Source organism: Tyto alba, unplaced genomic scaffold, assembly GCF_018691265.1.
Source record: "Tyto alba isolate M040663 unplaced genomic scaffold, T.alba_DEE_v4.0 Super-Scaffold_1, whole genome shotgun sequence".
Lineage (NCBI taxonomy): Eukaryota > Metazoa > Chordata > Aves > Strigiformes > Tytonidae > Tyto > Tyto alba.
This window is the reverse complement of record NW_024881261.1, coordinates 8,893,572-8,916,319: the sequence shown is the minus strand read 5'-3', so window position 1 is coordinate 8,916,319 and position 22,748 is coordinate 8,893,572. Positions and strand designations below refer to the sequence as shown.

The window sequence follows — 22,748 nt, the reverse complement described above, 5'->3', positions numbered from 1 at the left end:
ATGCAGTATTTCAAAACAGAATGGTTAGTTTTGCATTCCCTCTTGAAAGCTGCTTGGGCAAGTGTGGAAAGACATAGCCACTTATGAAAAGACTAGGTGGTAATCATCAACAATATCATGATGAAAAGCACCATCAAATCATGTTCTTCTAAGGCGTTCTAATAAATATTTGCATCTTTCTTCACATTTAAATAAAGCTTTCTTAAAAGCTTCATCCTCCTGCCAGCTTATTCTGGACAGATGCTCTAAGTATGTGAACTCCACTGACTACAGTAACAGTACAGAGAATGCCAAAATTCATCAGTTTGGAGTACCCTTTAAGTCAAAAGGGCTTCCCTGGAGAGCAAGGGTCTGCTTGCCTGTCTCTGAGTGCAGTAACAGAATCTACGTTATGATTTTTGATTTGTGTTGACATAAATTTAATTATATAATATTAAAAATTTAAATTCCATTAAATGAACCCTTGCCTCAAGAAATATGAGCCCTGGCCCAGAGCCCTTCTTTCCCCATGTAAGCACAGTATTCCTGTTACAAATTAGGAGAATGGCCCCGATCACCTTTATTTGAATAAATACTGGTAACACTGGATGTAAAGTATGCAAAATGCAAAGTAATCTGGTAATACTGACAAACTTGTTTGCCGACTCATATAGTCTAGGGAATGTTTTGAAATATAAATTTAGATTGTATTTTATTTATCCTTTAAAAAATCTTGTGTCTTCCTCTTTCTATCATAGCTTTGTAGAATAAAACCTGCCAGTCTGTGTGTCTTGGATCTTTGTTTCTAAATGACAGTTTTCTTCGAATAAGGATAAATTTAACTGCCATTAATACATAGTTTATCAAAGACATATAAGTAATGCTTTGTAAAGATATTAAGTTTTGTGATTGAGTTCTTTTTTTTTCCTCATATAGTTAAGACAAAAAAAATGAATTTTATGAGGAAATCCAATTCCCTTCATGGGTATATTCCTAAAGAATCCTGTGATAGGAGACCTTTGGCATGGACTGAACCAGTAGCAATAGCCATCTTCTAAACAAATGAATTCTCTGCTGTTATCCATGTTTATCTTGTTCCTTGGGGTTCTTATTGTCACTAAATATCTTTTGGATTATTTTTTTTCCTTAAGGATTGGACTGAAGCTGAAAATGTGAAATAAGAAATTAATGTCTGAGTGTTCTATGGATCAGAGTTACAGGGGTGGCTATAGAACTGAGTTTGTCTGGGTTCTCAGACATCTAAAACCAATAATGGCAAAAAGCATCAGAAATAAATTAATCTGATGAAACAAAGGCCTTTTGTCTGTCTTTGTGCACAGTTGACTTGATTTCAGATAGCCCTTTCCTTTTTTCAGTAAGATCAAGGCTATGTGTCGATCACTGCTACCAAAACCCCCTTTCTACTTATTAAAAACTTCCCCAAGATGCAGGGTATACCTAAGCATTTTATCTTCACCTCATGGTAATCTGAATACTTGCATTAAAAGTAATATATTAACATGTCCAGAAAATTAATAAGAGCTGGTAATTAGTTGTATCAACATAATAATAAATAGTCTGTAGAGAAAGCTTAAAATAATAGACACTCCCTTTGTAAGAAGTTCACTGTATGTACTTCTGTAGTGAAAACAATGCAGTCTTCTGGTTGAGAAACTCATGCAGCAATTAATAGGGGAGGAGGGGAACAGGATTAACCAGGGTAGTGGTGTTCAATCCCCTCTTACTACCGCCTGTTCCAATGAATTGATGGAGTCGACCGTCTAAGAGCCTAGAGGAGTGTGCTACTCTGCTGGATTTGATAGCTGCTGGTATTTGGAGAGGACTCTGAGTCCATGGCTGGCAGAGTGATTAATGCACAAATCTGGGTGTGGTGCAGATTACTCTGGGTTTTACAGTGCAGTTAGCAATGACATGCCTGAAGTCAATGCCTTCAATTTAAATTCTTCTCCTTGTTGAGAGGGGAAAATAAAAATAATTGATGTCAAGTATGTCTTCTTGGAGTAGGCCATGATCTAGTTGATACTGACAACTTTTGGGCAGATAAAGGTTCTTAACTCTTTGTCAGGGGCAGCTGAATCTGCATGTCCAACTTCTGTGAGTCTTGTGGCAACTAGGCCATACCTAAGGAAGCTCTGATCCCACCTCCATTTCACATATTTTTTGATATGTCTTTCTGAAGAAACCTGATCCTACAAAATAACACTGATTGGCACTGAAAAGATTTACTAAAATTACTAAAATTAATTTTTGGGTGGAATTTCTAGGATTGAAGACTAATACTGGTCTTGTTTAGATGGAAATCATGAGGGTTATATATTTTATTTAGGTCCATGAGTAACATTTGGATACTATTCTCGTTACCTCTGGTTCTTTTCAGCAGTTTGTACTGAGTGAATATTTTTTAAAACTTTTTCAAAGGTTATAATGATTGAGATGTGCGAGTACCTCCTTTATTTGGTCACTAAACTGGATACAGTACAGGAATTTTAACAGTTAAATAACATTTTTGTCTTTGAGTTGCTGTTTCAGGGAGGTGTAAAGTACACTGAAGTTGTCAAAATGCCTGCTTTTCACTTGTAGAACTGGTAGAGTAGAAGCTGGAGGGAAGACTGAGGCTCTGGCTGTGTATCTGAGCAAGAGGTGGTATGGTGGTTGTGCTGTCTTACGAGAAAGCCCCCAATCATCTTTCTGCTAGCTTACTTCAGAAACAATCAAGGATTCTTTTAATATCACTTTTACTGTCTACTGATTACTGTCTACTATCTTGAGCACAAGAGATGTTGGACAGAATTCATTGATATATTAATAAAATATTGAGGGATAGAATTTTTTATTTTTCTAGTAAATAGTCTATTCTAAATTGAAATCTGACCTGTGGGGCTGGAGGAGACCTAACATAAAATACTGCTACAAAATTTCTGGCGTGTACTTTTTGTCAGATCTTGTAACACAGAAGAGCTAGGATGCAATAAATCAGTTTAGATACCAGAGAACTTGATTGGGATGCTCAATTTTACTATAATAGCCTAATCTAAAACACTCAGCCCTTTTCAGTTCTTCTGTACTTTTCCAAAATTGTTCCTAACAAGAACAATCTTTTAAAATGGGGCATTTGAGACAAGTTAATGATGCTATAGCTACTCAAGATAACCATTGCCTCAGAGTAGCATTTGCTGCCTAAGCAAAAGGCTGGATACAGTGAATAGCATCTACATTGTTCTCTAGCAGCTTGAAGAGACTGGAAAAGAAAGATTTGTTAGCCATTAGAAGAACTGTGCAGTTAGACAAAGCCACATGTTTTTTTTTAAAAAAAAAAAAAAAAAAAAAAAAAAAAAAAAAAAAACAAAAACCAAAACACTACTTCATTATAAAAACTAATGCAAATTGAAAGAGAGGTTAACCTAGTTTTAAAGTTTACTTCTGCTTACATTTTATATCAAGTTAAAATTTAGGAATTGGGAGTTTCCTTATTCTAGTTTAATTTCACTTTCAACTTTACTGCTTTGATATTTTTATCAATGCTTATCCCACTACGTTTGTTCAAAGACTCACTACACCACTTCCTTCACTCTCTCGCCAAAGTTTTCATGTAATTAAATGCTTGCCTTTAAGTTACCAACTGTGGTGATATAGTACTGTATTGAAATATGTATCCTGCATAACTTGCTGCAAAAGTTTGATTTGCCCTATTGATAAATCTAAGTGTTCAGTGTGGCCATTAGCAATTTCTCTGTAATTATGTGACAAGATAAAATAACATGAAGAAAGGAGACAGTCTGAGGCTTTGAATTTAGTATTTCAAGGGAGGTTTGTGTGTGAAATTAAACTGCTGAAAACAAGATTTCTCTACTTGTAAAGAAAATTTAAAATATTTTTTTCCCTCAGTCCATTTCTCTTCTTTGTCAATACTCTAATCACTTCAATATTTAACTAAATATTGTGTTCTTTCGGCAGGGAAAAGGAATATATCTGAGTATGAGGAGATAGGGGTGAATTGGTTGTGTGTGGGGTTTTTTGTTAGTTTGTTGTTTTTTTCTTTAATAACACTTCTGTACCACACTCTCCTTTGCCCCCCAAGACTCCAAACTTTCTAGCCTGAACCTGAGAAACCAAATATTGTGAACTTAGACCATTATATTCCCCTTCCAGTAGATCACATAATCCAATTCCAGCCCGCCAATGAGAAAGTGCATCCCTGAGATGTTCTTTGGCACAGCTTCCCCTCACCTCTACCCATTGCCAAGTCTCACTCCTGCTTTGGGAAAGGAAGCACCTGTATCAGAGTATCTTTTCAAGCCTTTTTTATCCTGGCAAAGAGGCATGGTTGACTCCATTAGTGATAAACATTAGAACACTGTGTGCATTTTACTTTGGAAGATTTTGGCCTTGGAGGTTGCACATGTATTTCTAATCAATTAAGAAAAAATGAAAGAATCAGGAAAAGCAGTATATATTGCATGCAGAGATGACATCATGTAAGTTACTGTGTCTTTTATTTACCAGAGTATGTGAAATAAACTTATAAAACCACAGAACTTGCTCCCATTTATCATTCACTGGCAAATTAATCTGTACAAATAAAACATTGTGGTGGAAGCAATTTGGTGGACAGGGAAGGATCTAGCTAAAAGTGACTTATCTTGGGGGGAAAAAAAAAAAAACACCCCAACCCCCCCACCCCCCAAACTATTCACTGCTAGCAAAGCTGATATTTCTTTTTTTTTTCTTTTTCTTAATGTTGGGTCAAATAAGAATGTGAGGACAGCATGAAAAATGGCAGATATAACTCTTAGAGTTGCCACTGGGAGTAATCAGACTGGTGGCTGACAGAAGGTGAATAAAAACAACATTGAGAGTAGTAGATTATTTTAATAAAAGCACATACAGTGATAAGGAAAGTTAGGTCTTCTGCTTTGAGTTGTACTACTGCTGGCAAGCTGTTACTGACCCCGTACTAAATGAAAGTGTTGCTGCCTGATGTTGTATACCCATTCATGGGCAGTCCAGTTGAAAGTGTAGGCAGTTACATTAAAGTCTGCAACACCTTTATCGCCATCATATTGTTTTATTTCAGGTACTTGGCTTTAAGCCAGATCAGAATCTGACCCCAGATTTTCACCTGATTTAAATAAAGAATGACTTTCTCCCACCCCAAGACTGCTATATAAGCACTAACATTTTCAAACAACAACATTGTCAGGGTATAGGACTACTTTCTTCTTCCTTTATATTGTGTTGTCTGACCTTTCATTGACATGCCAGTATAATTAATGATGCATAATTACATCCCACAGCTGACAAAAAGCTGCAGTGTTGTTTTCTTTTGTTAGTCAGGGCCAATTATCTGTAATGTCACCCTTTGAATTCTCTACATTCAATCATCACATATATATATGTATATATATATATATGCAAGCTATTTCATCAAAAGATTGATTTCCTCCACCCCACAGTTATGTGCATACATACAACACTGTCCTTTCGGTCATCTTTTTTCCTCAAGTAAGTGTTGATTGACACTCACTGGAGTAGTATATCAAGTCTTCCTAGATAAACTTTCCTCTATAAAGCTGAAACTGAACCTTTACCACTAGTTTCGTTCCTTCTTACAATTAAGGTATTTCTCAATGGGGGGAAAACCATAAGTAGTGCCATAGTGCTTGGGCTGTACATGCTGTGATGCTGCTAGGACCTGAAGGTTGGGAGCATGGGGGAATCAGGACAATCCCTAGCTGCTTTCTGGACAGCAGACCTCCAGGGAATACCTGTTCCTGTACACAAGTACTAACTTGTGGTTTTGATAGAATCATAAATCTCTTCTGGATGTTCAGGATTTGACTTTATCTTTACACTAACACACATCAAACCTTTCTAATCAAGAGACACTCAGAGCTATCTTTTCTAAAAGGTTTGATATAAGAAGAAGAAAATTTATTTCTTTTATCACATATTTTATTTGTAAACTCTCTTATTCTTAACAGATCATCCTGACTTTCTGAGCTGGTTTCATTTTCATCCAAATTAAAATAGGTAAATAAATAACCCCCCACCCCAAGAAAACCAAAACCAGTCAACTTTATTTCAGAGGGTAGATAATTGTAACTTTATTGGTTTTGACATGTTTTCTAGCTGTACATCTGTATAAGATCTGGCAGCTTTCTTCCTCTAAAAATGGCATTTCTCTTTTGTCATTTTAGTGTTATCTGTTTGAAGATAGAGCTGAAAAGAAAAAACTACAGCTAAAGAAAAATTTGGACTTTGGGAAAGTTGGGCATTATTAGAGGTGGATGCTATGTTATAAGAGTTCTTTTAAAAATAATTCTATATGCTGTACTTTGCAGGGCAACATATTGAACCCCTTAAAAAGAAGTACAGCTGCAGAAATGTTAGATCTTAATGAAAGTGCTGGAAATCTGACACTTGCAAGATTATTGCAGACATGATAGACTTCTACAGTCACTGTCAGTCAGTTTGTGACCTGCTCAGATGCTAAGCAGAGTAATGAACACAACTGAACATCCATGTTTGAGATGAATACAGTAAATTCAGGAGTGGGATGTAATCTAGTGAGTTAATGTGGTATTTTTTGTTCTTCTTAAATAAAACTAATACAATCTGACTCCAAGTAAGATATATACCCCCTAGCAGATGAACACATAAAAGCTTTTTATGGCTAATACACTTAATTGGACTCTTCTAAAACTCTTTATATCAATCAACAGACAAGTTGGTCTTTTAACTATGTAGTAAGTGGTGAAAAACTGAAGTCAAGGTACCCAGTCCTCTGCAAAACCTTTAAGCTTTTTTTCGGTAGTTAAGGAGCCTACAGTAGAAATCCCTTTAACCAACAGAGCACTGCTGTGTTTAAATCACTTGGCACTCATCATATGGGAGCAGTAATGGGATTATAACCATCAGCCTGGCTGCAAAACTTTAGCTTGCGTGCATTCCCTCACTTGCATGCTTTCCCTCATTTCCTCTTCCTATACCTTTCTACCACTTGGATGTAGCATAGCACGTGCACTTGTGAGTCATGGTGTGAGTACAGGGAGTGGAGTAGTGTCTGGCAGTTCGGTAATACAAACTGAGCAAATAATGTCATTTTCCTTTGTGGCTATGACATCTTGTCAAAAAGTATAATCAAAGACTCTTCCTACTGCAGTTCTTAAACAAATATGATGTTAGACAAATGTCCCATTGTAGAAAATGCTAGAGTCAAAGGAGGGCCCTAGAGCAGGTCAATTATTTCAATTATCTGGAATTCATGATGAAAAACAGCAGAAACTTTCAGAAGTATTCACGACTCTGGAAATTGCTTGATCAGTTATGATAGTCACTGCCAAATAGCATGTCCCATCAGGCTTTGCAAAGGGAAAGCTTGAAACAGGTGGATTACTTTAGTTACCTATGCTCCATCACAGCAGTGCAGTGCAGTTCTCAGGAGATCTAACAGGCCACCAATTGCTTGATTAAGTATGACATCACAAGGCAGTAAGTAATCACAGTATAGGCAGAAAGAGAGTATATAGAGCAGATGGATTGTTTCAATCATTTGGACCCCTTGATGAATAAGAACTTCAACTGCCATCAGCAGATTCTGTGGCAGGCAAGTAATAACTGCATTTCTATGACATCACTATAAAATCTGGCATGGTTTAAGTATTTCAACAGCTGTAAAGCTTAGATTTGTTTTAGCATTAACCTGACCCACAGCTAGCTTCAGTGCTGAGAACTAAACACTGAGAAAATTGCATGTGAGTGCTTCCAAGCACTTCATGGTATTTCACCACTGCAGGGAAAACATTGAACCAGCACCAAGCTCACTGTTGGTTTATTTATTTATTTATTTATTTATTGTACTGCATTTTTCAGAAGGAGTCAGCAGGGTAAAGCTAAGGACTGCTTAGTGTCAGGTGCTAGGACAGAAAGCAATAGCTTAGATCTGTTTATGAATAAATTTGGGATGGTCTGAGCATCCAGGAAAGGGATGTAGTATACTATGCAATTAAGAATCAAGATCTGATAGGCCTGAAACTTGTTAGAAATAATTGACCTAAGAGCACATTCCCTCATTTTGACTTCATTCTTCCTCCAGGCTGCAGCTGATACAATCTACCTTAATTTCTCTTTTCACATTTGTCTTGATGTTAAAACAAGTTTATGATGTTTGCTTTTACAAGAAGATACATGGTACCTTATATCACTATCCCCTTTCAGCTAAAAGTTGTTTATTGACTCTGGTGAACAAAAATCTCGTTCACACATAAAAAGCTAAAGAACAGAGGACACTAAAGAATTAATAAACTTTGAAGCCTGGAGTTGTTGTTTTTTACAAACCAAATCCCATCTGATCTTTATCAGATTTAAAGTCTGAGATCTGCTTTGGTCAGGCCTTGAAGGCAGAATAGAGTCAATAGGAAGCTTCTGTCTGAGCTAGTATCTCTTGTTAACATCTTTCAAAAAGTTAGTGTTATAAAGGATTTGATTTCTGAATCTGTCAGTGTCTTTAAATTCACCTCAGCACAGAATTGATAGAGAAATATTTCCTCTAAGTAATTAACCCAGTTATGCAAACATAGCCTAGTCATGGTAGAATATCATTTATGTTGGAAGATGGATGTCAAAGCATTTCTAGTCAAAATTTTAGAAGAATAATCCCAAGGGCAATTTAACTATATTAATTCTTGAAAAATATAAAACACCGCAATTAAAGGTTTTGTGGAGACTGAGTGGAATAAAAAAAAACCAAAACAACAAAAAAAAAAAAAAAAAAAAAAAAACAAACCAACCCTTTTCCTTCCCTATCATATTGCTTTGAGATAATTAAGGAGGGGTATTGATTACATTCCATCCAAGGAAAAAGAAATCCTCATTAGTATTCTTTATCTGACCTGTCCATTTCCCATTACAGGGGAAATGGCTTCTAATTTGAGATCAAGAAATTACTTTGGATAGGAAAAAATCTCTCAAACTGATGAGGAAAATTGAGCTTTTCCTCCATTTGCTACTGGTTTGAAATATTCAAAGTACTAAACATTTGTCACTGGGTCATTTCCATCCAGAATTTAATAGAAGTTACCAAGACAATATTGTTGCCTGTTTCTATAACTGTAGTGTAGTGAGTGACATTTTAATGGCATTTATGTGGTGACTGCTTGAGATTAGTTTTCCCCTTTTTTTTTTTTTTTTTTTCCCTTCCCTTCCTCTAACATTCTGACCGTACAGTACATAGTGATAACTTAGAATAGTTCAAAATCAGGTATGGACTTAGGCTGTTGTTATGCAGTCTGTCTTTCTATTTAGATCAGGTTTATGTCTGAGTCAGAATGCTAATAGTAGTTACACAGCTTAAAAATCATAATTTGAAAATATTAAGTTGAATTATATCCTTTATCACCTGTGATTCACTAAGTTAAGAGAGGAGCGTGTTTCATGCTATTCTTGTAACCATCAGAACTTGAAATTTTCTTTTGAGAGAGATTTCTTACAGATTTCCTTCAGAAGCTGCAGATTTGGTAGTAATAAATTTATTTCAACTATTGTAATGAAATAATGAGAACTGACAGCAGTACTTGCAGAGAAACGGTTTTGTTTTCTAAAATTATGCTGAAGATCAGGTCTCCTCCAACTTAATCTTGTTATACTATCAGAGCAAGGCAGGATTTTTCCCTTATTCTAGAAGGAGTTTGTGGCCCAGTTGTTTGGCAGGATGGTGCAAGAGCAGAAATTTGGTAGCATGTGAAAAAATAACTGAGAAGAAATGACTGGTTTTTAGGTGAAAGAGGGATGTGAAGAGAATACTGCCGAATAATAAAGGCAAAGAAGAACTGGAGGTGACTGCAGGGTCATAGGTTGAAAATGGGTAGGAGACACAGAACTGGTAGAGAGACTGGAGACCAAAGTTGTGAATGATGCAGAGGCAGAAAGGCAAAGATTAAATTGTAAAGGGGCTTGTGAACCTGAAGAAAAGGGTAGCAGGAGAGGCCTCCAGAAGAGAAAAGGGAAAGAACATATTTAGACCGAAAGAAGAAAGGAATAAGTGAATAGGCAGCTCAGAGAAAATAAAAATGCAAAGAAGGGATCAGTAAACTTCATTATATTTTTCTTTTTTTTTAAAAGAGATGGAGGAAAGTTAAGTAAGCTAGATGATGTGAAATACTGATGGGCAGGTTAGAGTGTGGGATTGGTTTTGAAACCAAGATTAGCTGACAGTTTTTAAGGTAATCATAAATTACAATTACAGGGTTTTTTACTTTCTGTGGCATTATCATGGACCGTTAAATAACTGTCTTGTTTCCTCTGTGAGGAAACTCTGCTTCTCCCTATTCCAGTAAAGCAATTTAAGTGGATACAGGAACCTCGTCATATTCTAGAGTTTTATATTCAAAACACTTTGTAGTACTGTAGCATACAGGTAGGGTCTTCTATCACAATTTTTATCACTTTAGAAATATTGTCCAGGGAAAGCTAATAGGTAGTGTTTTTAAACTGCTGTCAGCACAAGGGAAAAATATTGTGTTCATATGTGTGGTTTTCCAGAAAATCTATTTCATCTTGGAAACATTTATCTAAAGAATGGACTAAAACCCAAACCCCAGAAACTATAGAAGGAGAAGCGTTTCAAATGTGCTGTGGTTTTAATTGAAATATCTCTGAATCATTTAATATTTTGTACCTTTGACACAATACTCTCATACAGTGGTCCTAGAAATAAAACCATTGAAGATTGTATTTGAAGGAATGAAGATAGTTTTTATTGGTGTTCTTTTAGGATCAACCACAAGGACTGAATAATGCTCCCAAAGAAATACATTTGGATGAAGATGACTGAACATGCAGATCCAAAGGCCTTTTAGGATATGGTGAACCTTTGGCCTTGGATGAAGAATGTTCTTGGATGAAAGAACTCCAGCTGAAAGACTTTGTCTTTGCCTTTTGCCTTGAGAATTGCAAAGATATGAAAGACATAAAGGAAACAAAGATTTGCAGCTGAATTCTTGCAGGGTGCAGTTACAGTGGCTGACACTGGCACACAGCCAGACTGTCTCATTACTGTGGAATGTCACATGCTTGTAGCCCTTACCAGTTTCCTATGGCTCCCCAAAAGCTTCTCATACACTTTTTTTTTTTTTTTTCTGCTTTCTATTTGCAAATTATATTAGCAAATTTAATTGCATACTTTCTGTAGTGAAATTACCACCTCTGGGATTTATGTATGTCAACTTTAGCTGAAAAGGTGAATGCAGATAATAGTTACGCTTGTTTCATCAGATTATAATACCATGCTTGTACCTGCATCTGAACAGGTAGTTAAGTAATAATCTTTGTTTTTTTTAATAGTTAATGACTTGCTTAAGTTTAAAATGGCAAGAGTTCACTAACGGAGTCAATGAACTGATGTTCACAATATGGTCAGCCATGGCTGCCTGGGCATTTGAATGGATTTCTTACTCTAAATGAACTATGTTAAGTCAATAGGAAGACATCTAGTGACTTTGTTTCCTCACTAAATATTCAATATACTTGAAACTTGATTATACATTTAACTATTTCACTTGTCAAAGTGTCCTTATTTTCACTTTATAACAACATGCAGCTCTTCTAGATTGATTCTGTTTAGTATCCTAGAATATGATAGGAAACATAACACATTATCTAACATGTTAGTTACTTAAGTAATTCTGCTAACATGTCATAAAAACTACTACATGCAGAGAAATGCTGTACCAAAGTTAAAGGGCTTTTCCTTTGTCTCTCCTGGAATCAATCCACATGGAGAGAGGCCTGGTGATTTTCACTGTCCTTGGTAGAATTCTGTAATGCCTCTGTTTTCATACCAACTCCCACACCTTAGTAACTTTTCCACCACATGGTCTTGCTTAAGAGGTCTGCCAGAATTCAGACATTTACCGTATCATTGTTCTAAAATGTGGCCACTAGCATATGTAGCCACTAGACGGACTTCTTAAAGGACAGACCTGAACAGAAACTATTTAATTGAAAAATGCATCCACCACAATTATAGCTTTGGTCCTCATCTGATAAGAGTAGGCTCACATATTAGTTGAATTCTAAATGCCCTCTGAAACTTGTTAAGTTTTTCTTCATCAGCTATTTCTCCTTGCCCTCCCACCCCATCTGCTTTACAGACACAGTTCTAGAAGCTGTATTTAGCCAAGAAGTACATTTTTTCTAAATGATATGGGCACTGTCTCTTAACAAGCCTTAGCTTTTGACCTGAAGAACTGGGAGACAAGACCCTATCTTCAATCAGTGATTTTGTTTGCTTGTCTTTTCTCCTCAACCTCTTGTGTCTGTTCCTCTCTCCATCTTACCTGGCCTCAACTGATCATAAAAATTGTGCATGACTATTGGAAGTGTCAGTTACTGCAGGGTCTATGTGCTGGGCTGATTAATATAAAAAAAAATCATGTAGAGATACATATGTATGTGTTTGTGTGTGCAAGATGTTACTATAAGCTGCTGCCAACTAGTAAATATGCATTGAGACTATTGGAATGTGTGTATATGTGAAGAAATCTATGGCTCAAAGTTCAGATATCTGGATGCTGTACAGTTAAACTCCATTGTTTACTATTGATTATTACTGTACTGATGTTTTGTTACTGCCCTAATAAAAGAAACCTTTACCGATGCTTTGCTACTGACTAGTGTGTATAGCAAAGAGGTCCAGGATATTTCTCTAAGAAGACAACAAAATATAAAAGACATGTCTGGCTTGACCAAAGCAATATGTTTTTACAGTGATCATGCCCAAAACTAGGTCAAGTCAGTCATGGGTTAACTTGGAATAGCTATGCAACTTAATTTTTCCTGTCCTTTGCCCACCATTAAAATTGACCAGCATTTCTGATTGTACATGTTTCTTCCACATCAGCTAATGTTGTATGGTTGTGCAGCCCTCCCTAAGATTGGGGCTACATCTATCTCTGGGTTATCAGGGGAGTATTTGTTGTTATTACAGAGCCACTTTGTTTTCCATGTGTCTGTTCTAGAAATTCTGCTGAATATATAAACCAGCAAACTTTTCTGGATAGGTATGTGGCTTTTAGTCCAACTTAGTACTTTGTTCTTCTGCTGCTAAAGCCATATTCTTAAAGGTCTGCTGCTGTTCCCAAGAGGTGAATAAAAGTGTCGTGATGGATTAGGCCACAAGATGTTTGCTTTTTCTTGTGTTTTCCAGTATTCCTCTTACCCAATGTTTTCACCTCTTTGTTACCATCAGTAGTACTGCTGTGTTGGCAAGTGCTGATTGTTCCTCGGTCAGGAAAATGTTTGGTGTATTCATCTCCTTGGTCACTAGTGTGGCTTTCTCTAACTTTGACAGAAATTCACCGTGCTTTTTTACAAATACTGTAACTAATTAAAGCACTGTAAGTCTATGATATAACTGTAAAGGAACTTCTGAGGGGGATATTACTAGTTTTAAAGCTGTATATGAGAATTTCCCCTTTGTGCACATGCTTAGAAGTTCTTTACTTTGATCATCTCTGATAGGTCTATCTTAATGTAGAAAGGACATAGGAAACAAATTTTATTAGGTCCTATTTTTTCTTTTTTTGGGGGGAGGGGGGAATTGGATCTCCCTTTTGTTTTCCTCTAAATCTGAACATTTCTGCTTGTCTCTTGATTTGGAGGTAGAAACATTCTATTTTAAATACAAAATGAAACCTAAACTCATCTTTTGTTAAAAACATTAAGCCAGCCTTAAACAAATTCGTAGTAGGGCTTTCTTCTCACTTCTCTTTTCCTCTGTTGGCTTTACTTTGTCAAAGAAAAGCTTAAGGGGTGACACATCTACGCCACACATAGTAGATGGTTGGTATTGAGGATTCATTTATCATGAAGACAAAACATAACAAGAGTCTGAGGCTCAAAGTCAGAGAATTTGATCAGGAAAGATGATGCCCATTTTAGGAAGTCAAAGTATTTTATTATTGGAATGCATCATTCAGGGAATATGATAGATTTTCCATTAGTGGAAGTCTTTGATCAAAACTGCATATCTTTCTAAAAGAAGAGCTGCCTTAAGAGCAAGCAGCTGAGCCTGATGCAAGAATCATTGAATGAGGGAGTTTTGCCCTTTAAGGCAGGATGAGTCAGATATGGGTACCATAATGCCACAAATGGTGGTAGTTATTGTAGAAAAGTGCGATTAGACTTTTGCTACAGAAGAGACACTTGGAAAAAAATATTAAAATGGAGCCTAAAGCAACTGCACCTCATGCTGCTGGCATCAGAGAATGCGTATGACGAATGTTATAGTTAACTTTGTTATAGGTAACCTTGTGTCTGTGTGATCTCAGAAATGTTTGTTGAGGCAAGTGAGTGCTTTTCTGTAGGCAGGAGATTGTTAGGAAAAAAATGCAGCAGCTTTTAGCTTCACAGGTCAGTAGTTCACAAAGATGATGTTACTGTGGATTTTCTTCTTTAATGGTTAAAACATTTGCACAGAAAGACTTGATTTCTAGGTCCTTTTCAGTCTGGAGGGTTAACACTAAGTGTCAGGAAAGGGCCGCAGTTATGTCAATATATATGTCATAGGAGAATGATATATTGCTTTATTTGATGTTGGACCACTGTAGTTGCCGGTGATCAGAAGCACTCACAGCAGCAGCAGAAAACCTCCTGGTAGACTAGAAATTAGGGCACTAAACTCTGCTGGCAAGCAAATAGTCAGAGTTTTGTTTCTGGACTAATTTTGCCTTTTTTAAATTTAGTTTTATTCAATGATAGACAAATGAGATTGCGAAATAGTGTAACATACATGCATGGCACAAACCCCTAGCTTCCTCTCCACTGAAAGACTCTGCACCTTGCCTGCACTCCTGGCCCACTTGCACTTGTTGTCATCCCGTGGCTGGTAGTGGGGTGAAGGATGCTTCCTGGGCTGGTGCCTGGGATGTGCTTCTTATGAGGTGAAAGCTGAGGCCTACAGCAGCGGCCCCCCTGCTCAAAAAAAGGCTAAATTGCGTCAGTTTCAACTAGGTATGGTCACGAGATTTCTACTAGGCAGAACTCCACTATCACATGAAACCTGTTACAGGATTTAGTCACATCATCATCTTTACCACTTCTGGATTACAGACATTATAACATCAGATTTTGCATAAGCTTAATGCTGGACAAAACAACTCCTTTTGACAGTTGTGTGGATTTTGTTGTAAATTAACCAAATTACAGAATTAATTTTGCAGGCTTAGATGTCTTATGAATGTTTATGTACCATCATAATCTTTCCATTATAGCATCTTACTCTTCGGAGTTTTTGTTAGTATACATAGTTAATAAAATCTTCAAGTGCTAGAGCCCATTGTTGTCAGAAATAAGGATATTTTCAAATTCTTATGTTTTTTACAGGCTCCCTCATATCTTCTGGACACAAGGACACTCTTTAAGTACATAAATTTCCAGTTTATTTCATACTTTCAGAGATGATCTGGAGGCTTTTTCTGCTCTGGGTAGTAATACCTTTTAATTCCCGGAACTATGTGTTGACAACTGATCTCCCAGATCTTACTAATCTTACTTTTTTTTTTTTTTCCTGTATCTGACTCATGCACAGACAACTGGAACCGGAGAAGTTCTGCAATGCTCAACCTACTTTTGTCTTTTTGAGAAATTTAAGCCTCAGAGGCAAAGTTCTCCACAGCATAAGAAGTATCAAATTTAGCCAGAACCAATGATTTTTGCCTTGTCTAGTGAATATCTGTAGGTTGGTCTTCCAAACAGTGCTATTACTTACCTCTCATCTCTTTAGTTTCCCTTTTACAGCCTTAGCTGTTAGATAGGAAATACTGGAGAAATTACCAGGTGATAATTTTGTTTGTAATAACCATTCTTTTCTGCTACATCTCCTTTCCTTCATGAGAAAGTTAGATCCTTTTTTTACCTTGTTGTATATTACTTCATTGTGAAAGTCTGTTACTGGAAATGTTGCCACATTATTGACTTTTATTAGTAAATGTCCAATATTCCTGATTCTCATAGGTGGAGCCATTATGCTTTCGTTAACTGCTATTCCTATATGATGTGAGAGAAAGGAGAGACAGGGAGGGAGAGAGTAAAAAGAATCTGCAGAGGATAATTTTCCTCTGGGAGTTGAAGAATGATTTTCCTTCATCACAGTAACAGGTTTTTTGAAAGCCTGAAAGAGGTGATTTGCTCCTAGGTACTTCCTGCATGGAAAGCATGAACCGTAAAACAATCTTGACACCAGTACCAAACACAGTAGTTCTGCTGGTCTCATTGTCCCTTTTTTCTGTTGTCCAATGTGCACATAGCATGTCACAGGAAGCTTTGAAGTTGAATTCCTTTAGGATGTATGAGACAGTGCTACAGTTCTGAAATAAGTCTGTAATTCTTCTTCTTTGTGTGTTGAGCTTTGTAGCAAGCCGTTCTACCTCCTCATTATTAGAAATGTCACATTTTGATACTTCCTCCTTTGTATGAACTTTTATATTCTGTTGCTCTTCAACAATGCTTCAAAAAAGCTATATGTTTTAGAACCTAACAGCAGAGTTATTCCATACTGCTGCTTTCAAGCAAGAAAGGTAAAATATAGTTTTTAAGAGGAGAACTAAGACTTGAATATTGAGATTTTTTTTTTTTTTTTAAGTACAGTCAGTGTTATCTGGAAGCTTTGTATTGGATCTTTAAGGGCACTCTGAAGTTGATTGGGGAAATAGTATGTCCACAGAAATTCTATTCCATCTTTTCCATGGAAGTTTCTACCAAATTTTCATGTATTTCTCTGGCAATTTCATCATTGCTTTTGAATATTCGGAAGTGGGATGTCAGAGGAAGACCTTTTGTTATTTTACAACATAGTTTATATCTAGTACTTGCATAGCAGGATTTTTATAGATGTGAATATCTCTTAAAGCAAGACATGAAGTGTTTTTAATGATCACAAATTAGTAGATTTTTTTCACCCAAGAAAACCATCTTCAAAATTCATTGTTCCTGTTGAGATCCAAATGTGTTCATGATCCTAATATTTTCCCCATTTTTCTCCTTCACGCCCTCTCCCCCACCAAGATTTCAATGACTCCTCACAAGGTATTTACTTTGTGAAAGTATCCACAAGAAGAAAGGCTAGAAGTGGTAGTAGTCAAGTGATAGGCTTTATTTTGTACCAAGTTATACAATTTAGTTTTCAGATAACACACACACACACAAAAAAAAAAAAAGGCCCAAACCCAAAATGCAATGTAAGTTGTCAAAAAGCTGACACTCCAAATACCAGAAATTATTAACATGTATTGATGAGAAAAATAAAAAGTATGAATCACTCCATCTCCATGACACATTTCAAAACAGCTATACACAGCACAAATTATAGTGTTTGATGGTATCAGGGATAATAGTACTTGAGAGTTCCTCTCTGAGCACCCAGCATTACTACTAAAAGGGTTCAATTGTCTTGGCTTACACTATAGAGCTGCAGAAAAAAAGATTAAGGTTCTCTGAGGTCATCTTTACTAAAAATAAAAGCTGATACAGAATTATTGTTAATAACTTCAAAGGAAAATAGTTTCATATTTTGTGTATTACATTCTTCCTGCAAAACAAAAATTATACCTACATGGAAAATATTGATTTATTTTCTTAGTGCCTTACATAGTATTTCCAATGTGATGTCCCCCTTTTCACCAGTTATGTCCTACACAATACTGTATATTTAATTCCTTCTGTTGTCAAGTTCCTGATAGGCAAATCAGAAATGCTTCCTGTGCTCAGCAGTCATGTCAGTCCTAAACAGAGGAGTCAGGAGTATGTCAGGAAAGGCTAAAATATAAAAATCTTGACTGTCTGAAAAGCTTATGATGAACTGCCCGCCTTTAGAGAGGCCATCACCTTTGATTTTTCTTGCATTTCCCTTAGCTTGTGGTTTGCAGTGCTTCAAGGAGACAGAGCAATAGTTTCCCTGAGACTTGTAGGACATGGGAGTCTTTCTCTAAGTGGCCGCTTGTAGGCAGCATCTTGTTTCATTTCCAGGGAGAGCAGTGAGAGAGTATTTTGTCCAGAGTGTTTCCTCATGGAAATTCTGGAACAGAACACTATTATTTGGCAATACTGATGATGATAATAAATAAATAAAAATAGATGTAAATACTTGTGTGGGGAAATCACTGTTACTTTTGGAGAACACTATTCAAAAGAGAAATAAGTACAAGACAGTGTGTTAAAATTTTACAAAGGGAGGGAGGGTGGAATTTGTTTTGTTTAGCTCCTTCAAAAACAAATCCTAGTTTTGGTGTGTTTTGTTGGTTTTGTTTTGGGTGGAGGTTGGTGATTGTTTGAGGTGGGCTTTTTTGCTTGCTTTTCTTAATTAAAGAACCCAACTGTAATGCATTTTAACTTCAAAGTAATCATTGGCTTTCTATCTAAACTCTGGGAAAATTCAGCCATAGCAGAAGGGAAAGCACTGTTATATTAATCATGTAATTATTTCATTTATTATGCATAAGAAAGAAATGTAATTTCTGCTTTTAATACTAAATTTTACCCTAACTACAGGGGTGCAGCTCCTGCCTGTGTAATTAAAAGTTTAATAGAAGAATCCCTGGGGAGGGTAGTTGCAAAATCCCTGTGGTTACTAAATGCTGAAATAGAGTGGATAGCAAGAGGAAGAAGAGGGTATAGAACATCTTAAGGACTGTTATTAATATGTTAAGCTACCTGGAAAAAAACAAAAAACAAATTAATTGTAAATCAGAAGAGAGACCATAGATACTTACAGAGATTGCCTGACAGAGTATACATCTTTGAAGATGAAAAGATCATTGTAAAAGCATTTTTTTGCACAGGTCTGTCTTTTGTGTCTCTGGGGTTAACCGCAGTATTAAAAAATACAAACAAAGTTTTTTAATTATGTTCTGTTTAGGTTGTCTTCATCATTACAATGTCCCAATTGCCTCCAGCAGTTCATTAAGGAATGCAAATAATATGCAACTTGTAGTTTGTTTTTTTGACCCTGCACATATAAAGCTACTGAAAAGGATAAGAAGTAGCTGATTCTGTTCAGTTTTGCATTTTCACCAAGACCACATCCCTTAATCCTATCCCTGATGCCTGTACAGAATTCCAGGAGTCAAGGGACCAGCAAGTGCCATTGGAGACAGAAGTACAGAGCCCAGCTGAGCATACAATTACTACAAAGCCTTTTTGCTTAAACCAGTTAACTTGAAGGCATTTGTTGTGGATATTATTAAAGTAGAATGGGAGGCAATGCAATTCTTTTTGTTTTGTTTTAGAAACTGAGGTCTGATGAGAGCTTAGATTTGTCCAATAAGATCTACTTTAGTTCTTTTCCCCAGCAAAAGAAGAGAATGATGCTATAGTTTAATCCAAAGACATTAAAAGGTCAAATCACCTTTTTTTTTTTTTTTTTTTGAGGAGGAAAGATGCATGTTGGATATGATGATGCAATATGGTAACATAATTTCCCAAGAAAAATAAGTACTGCTGTTGGAGAGAGGTAAATGATGCAGATTGAAAATTATGGTTGAAAATATGGAGTCTGGAGCAAGTCAGTGTTGAAAGAACATATGAAGTGGCCTGTTGACATGGGTCTAATTTCTACCATGACTTTAAGTTATTTTTAAAACTTTTTTTTTTTTTTTTTTCCCCACAGTGTGAAATTACTTTCAGAGATCCCATCCAGTTCAGTGCTGGCCTTCCTAGTCCTCAGTATTTTGTCTATTTGGGTCTCTGTGTATTTTTGTCATGAGGCAGAGTTTTACAGTCATAAGTGCAAACAGGATTAGTTCTTGTAATAACGTTTCAAAGAGAGGCTTTCATTGGTGGAAAGCAAGTTTGTGCAAAATGCTGATGACATAAGCAGCATGTTGGATGATATAGCCTGAAAATGAAGCTGCTAAGAAATCTTCAAATCAAATGCAGTTCTGTCCAGGAGGAAATCATTTGCATTAGATATTTTGCTGTAGCTTTCTGCACAGGCCTGGCAGCCCACTCTCCCTCTGCTCTGTGTTATCTCATTAACATTATTATTTGGAGGCCAGAGTCAACCCCTTATACTGGGTAACAGTTATGGCTACTTGACACAATGTCAGTAAAATGCAATTTTTTCATATAATTAGAATTTTGACAGGAAAGAGAGGAAGAGGCAGAAAACGAGAAATTAGTTATTTCCTGTGCCTCTGTCATTGTACACATTAAGCTTCACTGCTGCATTTTGCATGATCTCATGGCAGCCTCTTCACAACAGCCTGGTCTCTTCCAGGTTTAAAGACAGGATGAGTAAAACAAGGAGTGATGAGTTAGAAATGTTGCTGATTGGAACAGTAGGCCATTTAGGTTTTTTTAAACTATAAGAGGTCCAAGACAGAATACTGTAATTCTGATCATGCTGGGAATCCGGATTTATGAAAATACAAATTCTAATTAAAACTTTCCTAAATTTGCAGGTACAAAATTACATTTGTTAGACAGGACCTTCTGTAGATTGACAGTGATTTTTTTTTTTTTTTTTCTATTATCAAAAGGAAGTTAGCAGGAATAAATTCTAATGAGCATTAGCGTCATAATAAATTAAAGTTTTGGGGTTGTGTTTTTCAGCTTCCAAAAGAGAGCTTATCTTCTCACTGAAACAGAAAGATTCATTCTCAAAGTCTTTAATATGGAGCTCAGATTTCAGAGATCAATAATCTCTGCATACAAGCAGACATCTGCCACCAGACCTCCATCTGGGACAAATATTGGTGAGGCTAATGTTCCTCAAATTAAAAACAAGTCAGGTTATTCTTTGTCATCTTGGAAGGACATGTTCATGAACTGGCATGTCTGTTTATAGGGAATAATCAAATAATAAATAAGGTTTTCAACAAAGTGCATTTATTCAGCACTACTAGCAGCACTATCCAAATTTTGTCATTTGATTTTTAAAATCACATTAATTTACTGCTTTTTTTTCTCTTGCTCCTTCTTCATATCTTTGTGGCTGTATAATTCTGTGAACTCCTGTTATGGTTTATTTGGGTTATGATACACATTATGGTCCCAAGTGGAATCAGAATTCCCACTGGGCTACACACAGTGCAAGCTTGTGGTAAGAAGACTTTACCCTATAATGTTTGTTTTATAGTTGAATAGGAGTGGGCAAGGAAATAGAAACATGCAGAGGTGACGTTATTTGGCGAGGGTCACAGAACAATCAAGTGGCAGAGCAGAGGTTTTTCCAGCAAAATTTCCTAAGATTTGATCCAGTTAGGTGATATTGAACTCAACAGTATGGAATCTTTTCATCTGCTTTAGGTAGAGATCTGCTGAAACAAAATAAGCTAGCACCAGAGCAAAATACTGACTCATTTTAAGTACAACCCAAATAGCCTCCTTTGTTTCCTCTGTTCCTCCAGTTTTCTTTTTCTTTATAGGATTCACATATTGCATCTATATATAAAATTGTTCCATTCATATTTAAAGTTACAAGGTGATTATGATAGGCTGTTTCTAATTCTTGTCCTGCACCTCCTGAGATTTAAAATAATTAGTAATAATGCTGTGATACTGCTGCCTTTTTATTTTTCTTCTGAGTGAAATTTGTATAAAAGCTTACCCTATTCTTTCCTGCAATGATTTTGGAAAAGTTCATACAAAATTGCAAGTAATATATAACACACTTCATTGTGTGTTCCTCCTCCAAGTTTGACACTAACAAAAAAACCCACTTAATTTGTTTATTTCATTGGAAGTGGAAACTGAATTTTGATAGCTAGTAATTTGGTCAATATTGCATCTGGCTAATGATTTATGGGTTTAAGTGTGTGTTTTGCTCTTTGGGCTAATGCTGCAATCAATATGTGTGAACTTGTCCATTATCTATCTGTATCACATTTTTCAAACTTTAATGCTGGTTACATCTGATAATCTAAGCAGAATTCAGTAACTCTGCAATGTTCATTAATCTCCTTTTCCTAACTCATGTCACTCCTTTAATCTGATAGTCTGATTCACCATCTTCCTGTGACATTTTAATCTTTGACAGCACACTATGTTTACACAGTGTCATGGCATTTGCTGCAGATGACGATAGAAACTTCTTTTTTGCTGTCTCATGTTGACAGATGTGTGTGGCTAGATCATGATCAGGTTAATTAGTATGAAGTGAAATAAATCTCATCTTGGAAGGATTGTATCCCATTGAAACTGCTGTTATAGTAGATACAGGAGGTGAAGCTTGAGTTGAAAAGTCCCTGTTAACATAGGTTGTACCAACCAAAGCCACATCACTTCATCTTTCATCTGACAGGAGCTCAGGCTTTGATCTATGAAACCAAGCTGCTTTTCTCATTAATAAAAATTCTTCAGAAAAAAGTGCAGTTGGACAAGTTTGGAAAAAAATCATGCTTAAGATTGCAGTGAATCCAGACCTAAATTTTTGTCTGTAATTGTCCCTTCATGTATGAATTTCTGCTAACATATTGATCCTGTCACTCTAAATACACCAAATCTTAATAAAAATCTTAATAAAGTATGGATGCAATTATTCAGGTAATGAATACAGACTTCTACTTCTTAAAGTAATGCACTAATCAAATTACAGTATTCCCTAAATTCTCAGACCCCATTCTCCCATATTGATGCTTCAACAAAATGTGGAAAAAAGTGAAACTCACTAGATATTTTGTTTCATTTCAATAGCTAGCTAAAAATTTTCCTTGTCAGAGTTACGTATTAAAAGAATAAACCTATACTGATGAAAA

At 36.2% G+C, this 22,748-nt stretch overlaps 1 protein-coding gene across 6 annotated transcripts in view; it reads left to right on the top strand.

Annotated features, from left to right (window-relative positions):
• The window catches only part of ATRNL1 (attractin like 1), a 519,346-nt gene that overhangs the window by 410,811 nt on the left and 85,787 nt on the right, over positions 1–22,748 (top strand). For 3 of the 6 annotated variants that reach the window (XM_032988571.2, XM_032988567.2, XM_032988570.2), the window contains one exon: positions 10,772–12,654. The exons of the other annotated variants lie outside the window; for them this stretch is intronic. In XM_032988571.2, the coding sequence (XP_032844462.2) occupies positions 10,772–10,831 (60 nt within the window). In that variant the 3' untranslated portion in view covers positions 10,832–12,654. Of the gene's footprint in view, positions 1–10,771; positions 12,655–22,748 lie in introns of those variants that run through there. 6 annotated transcript variants of the gene reach the window in all.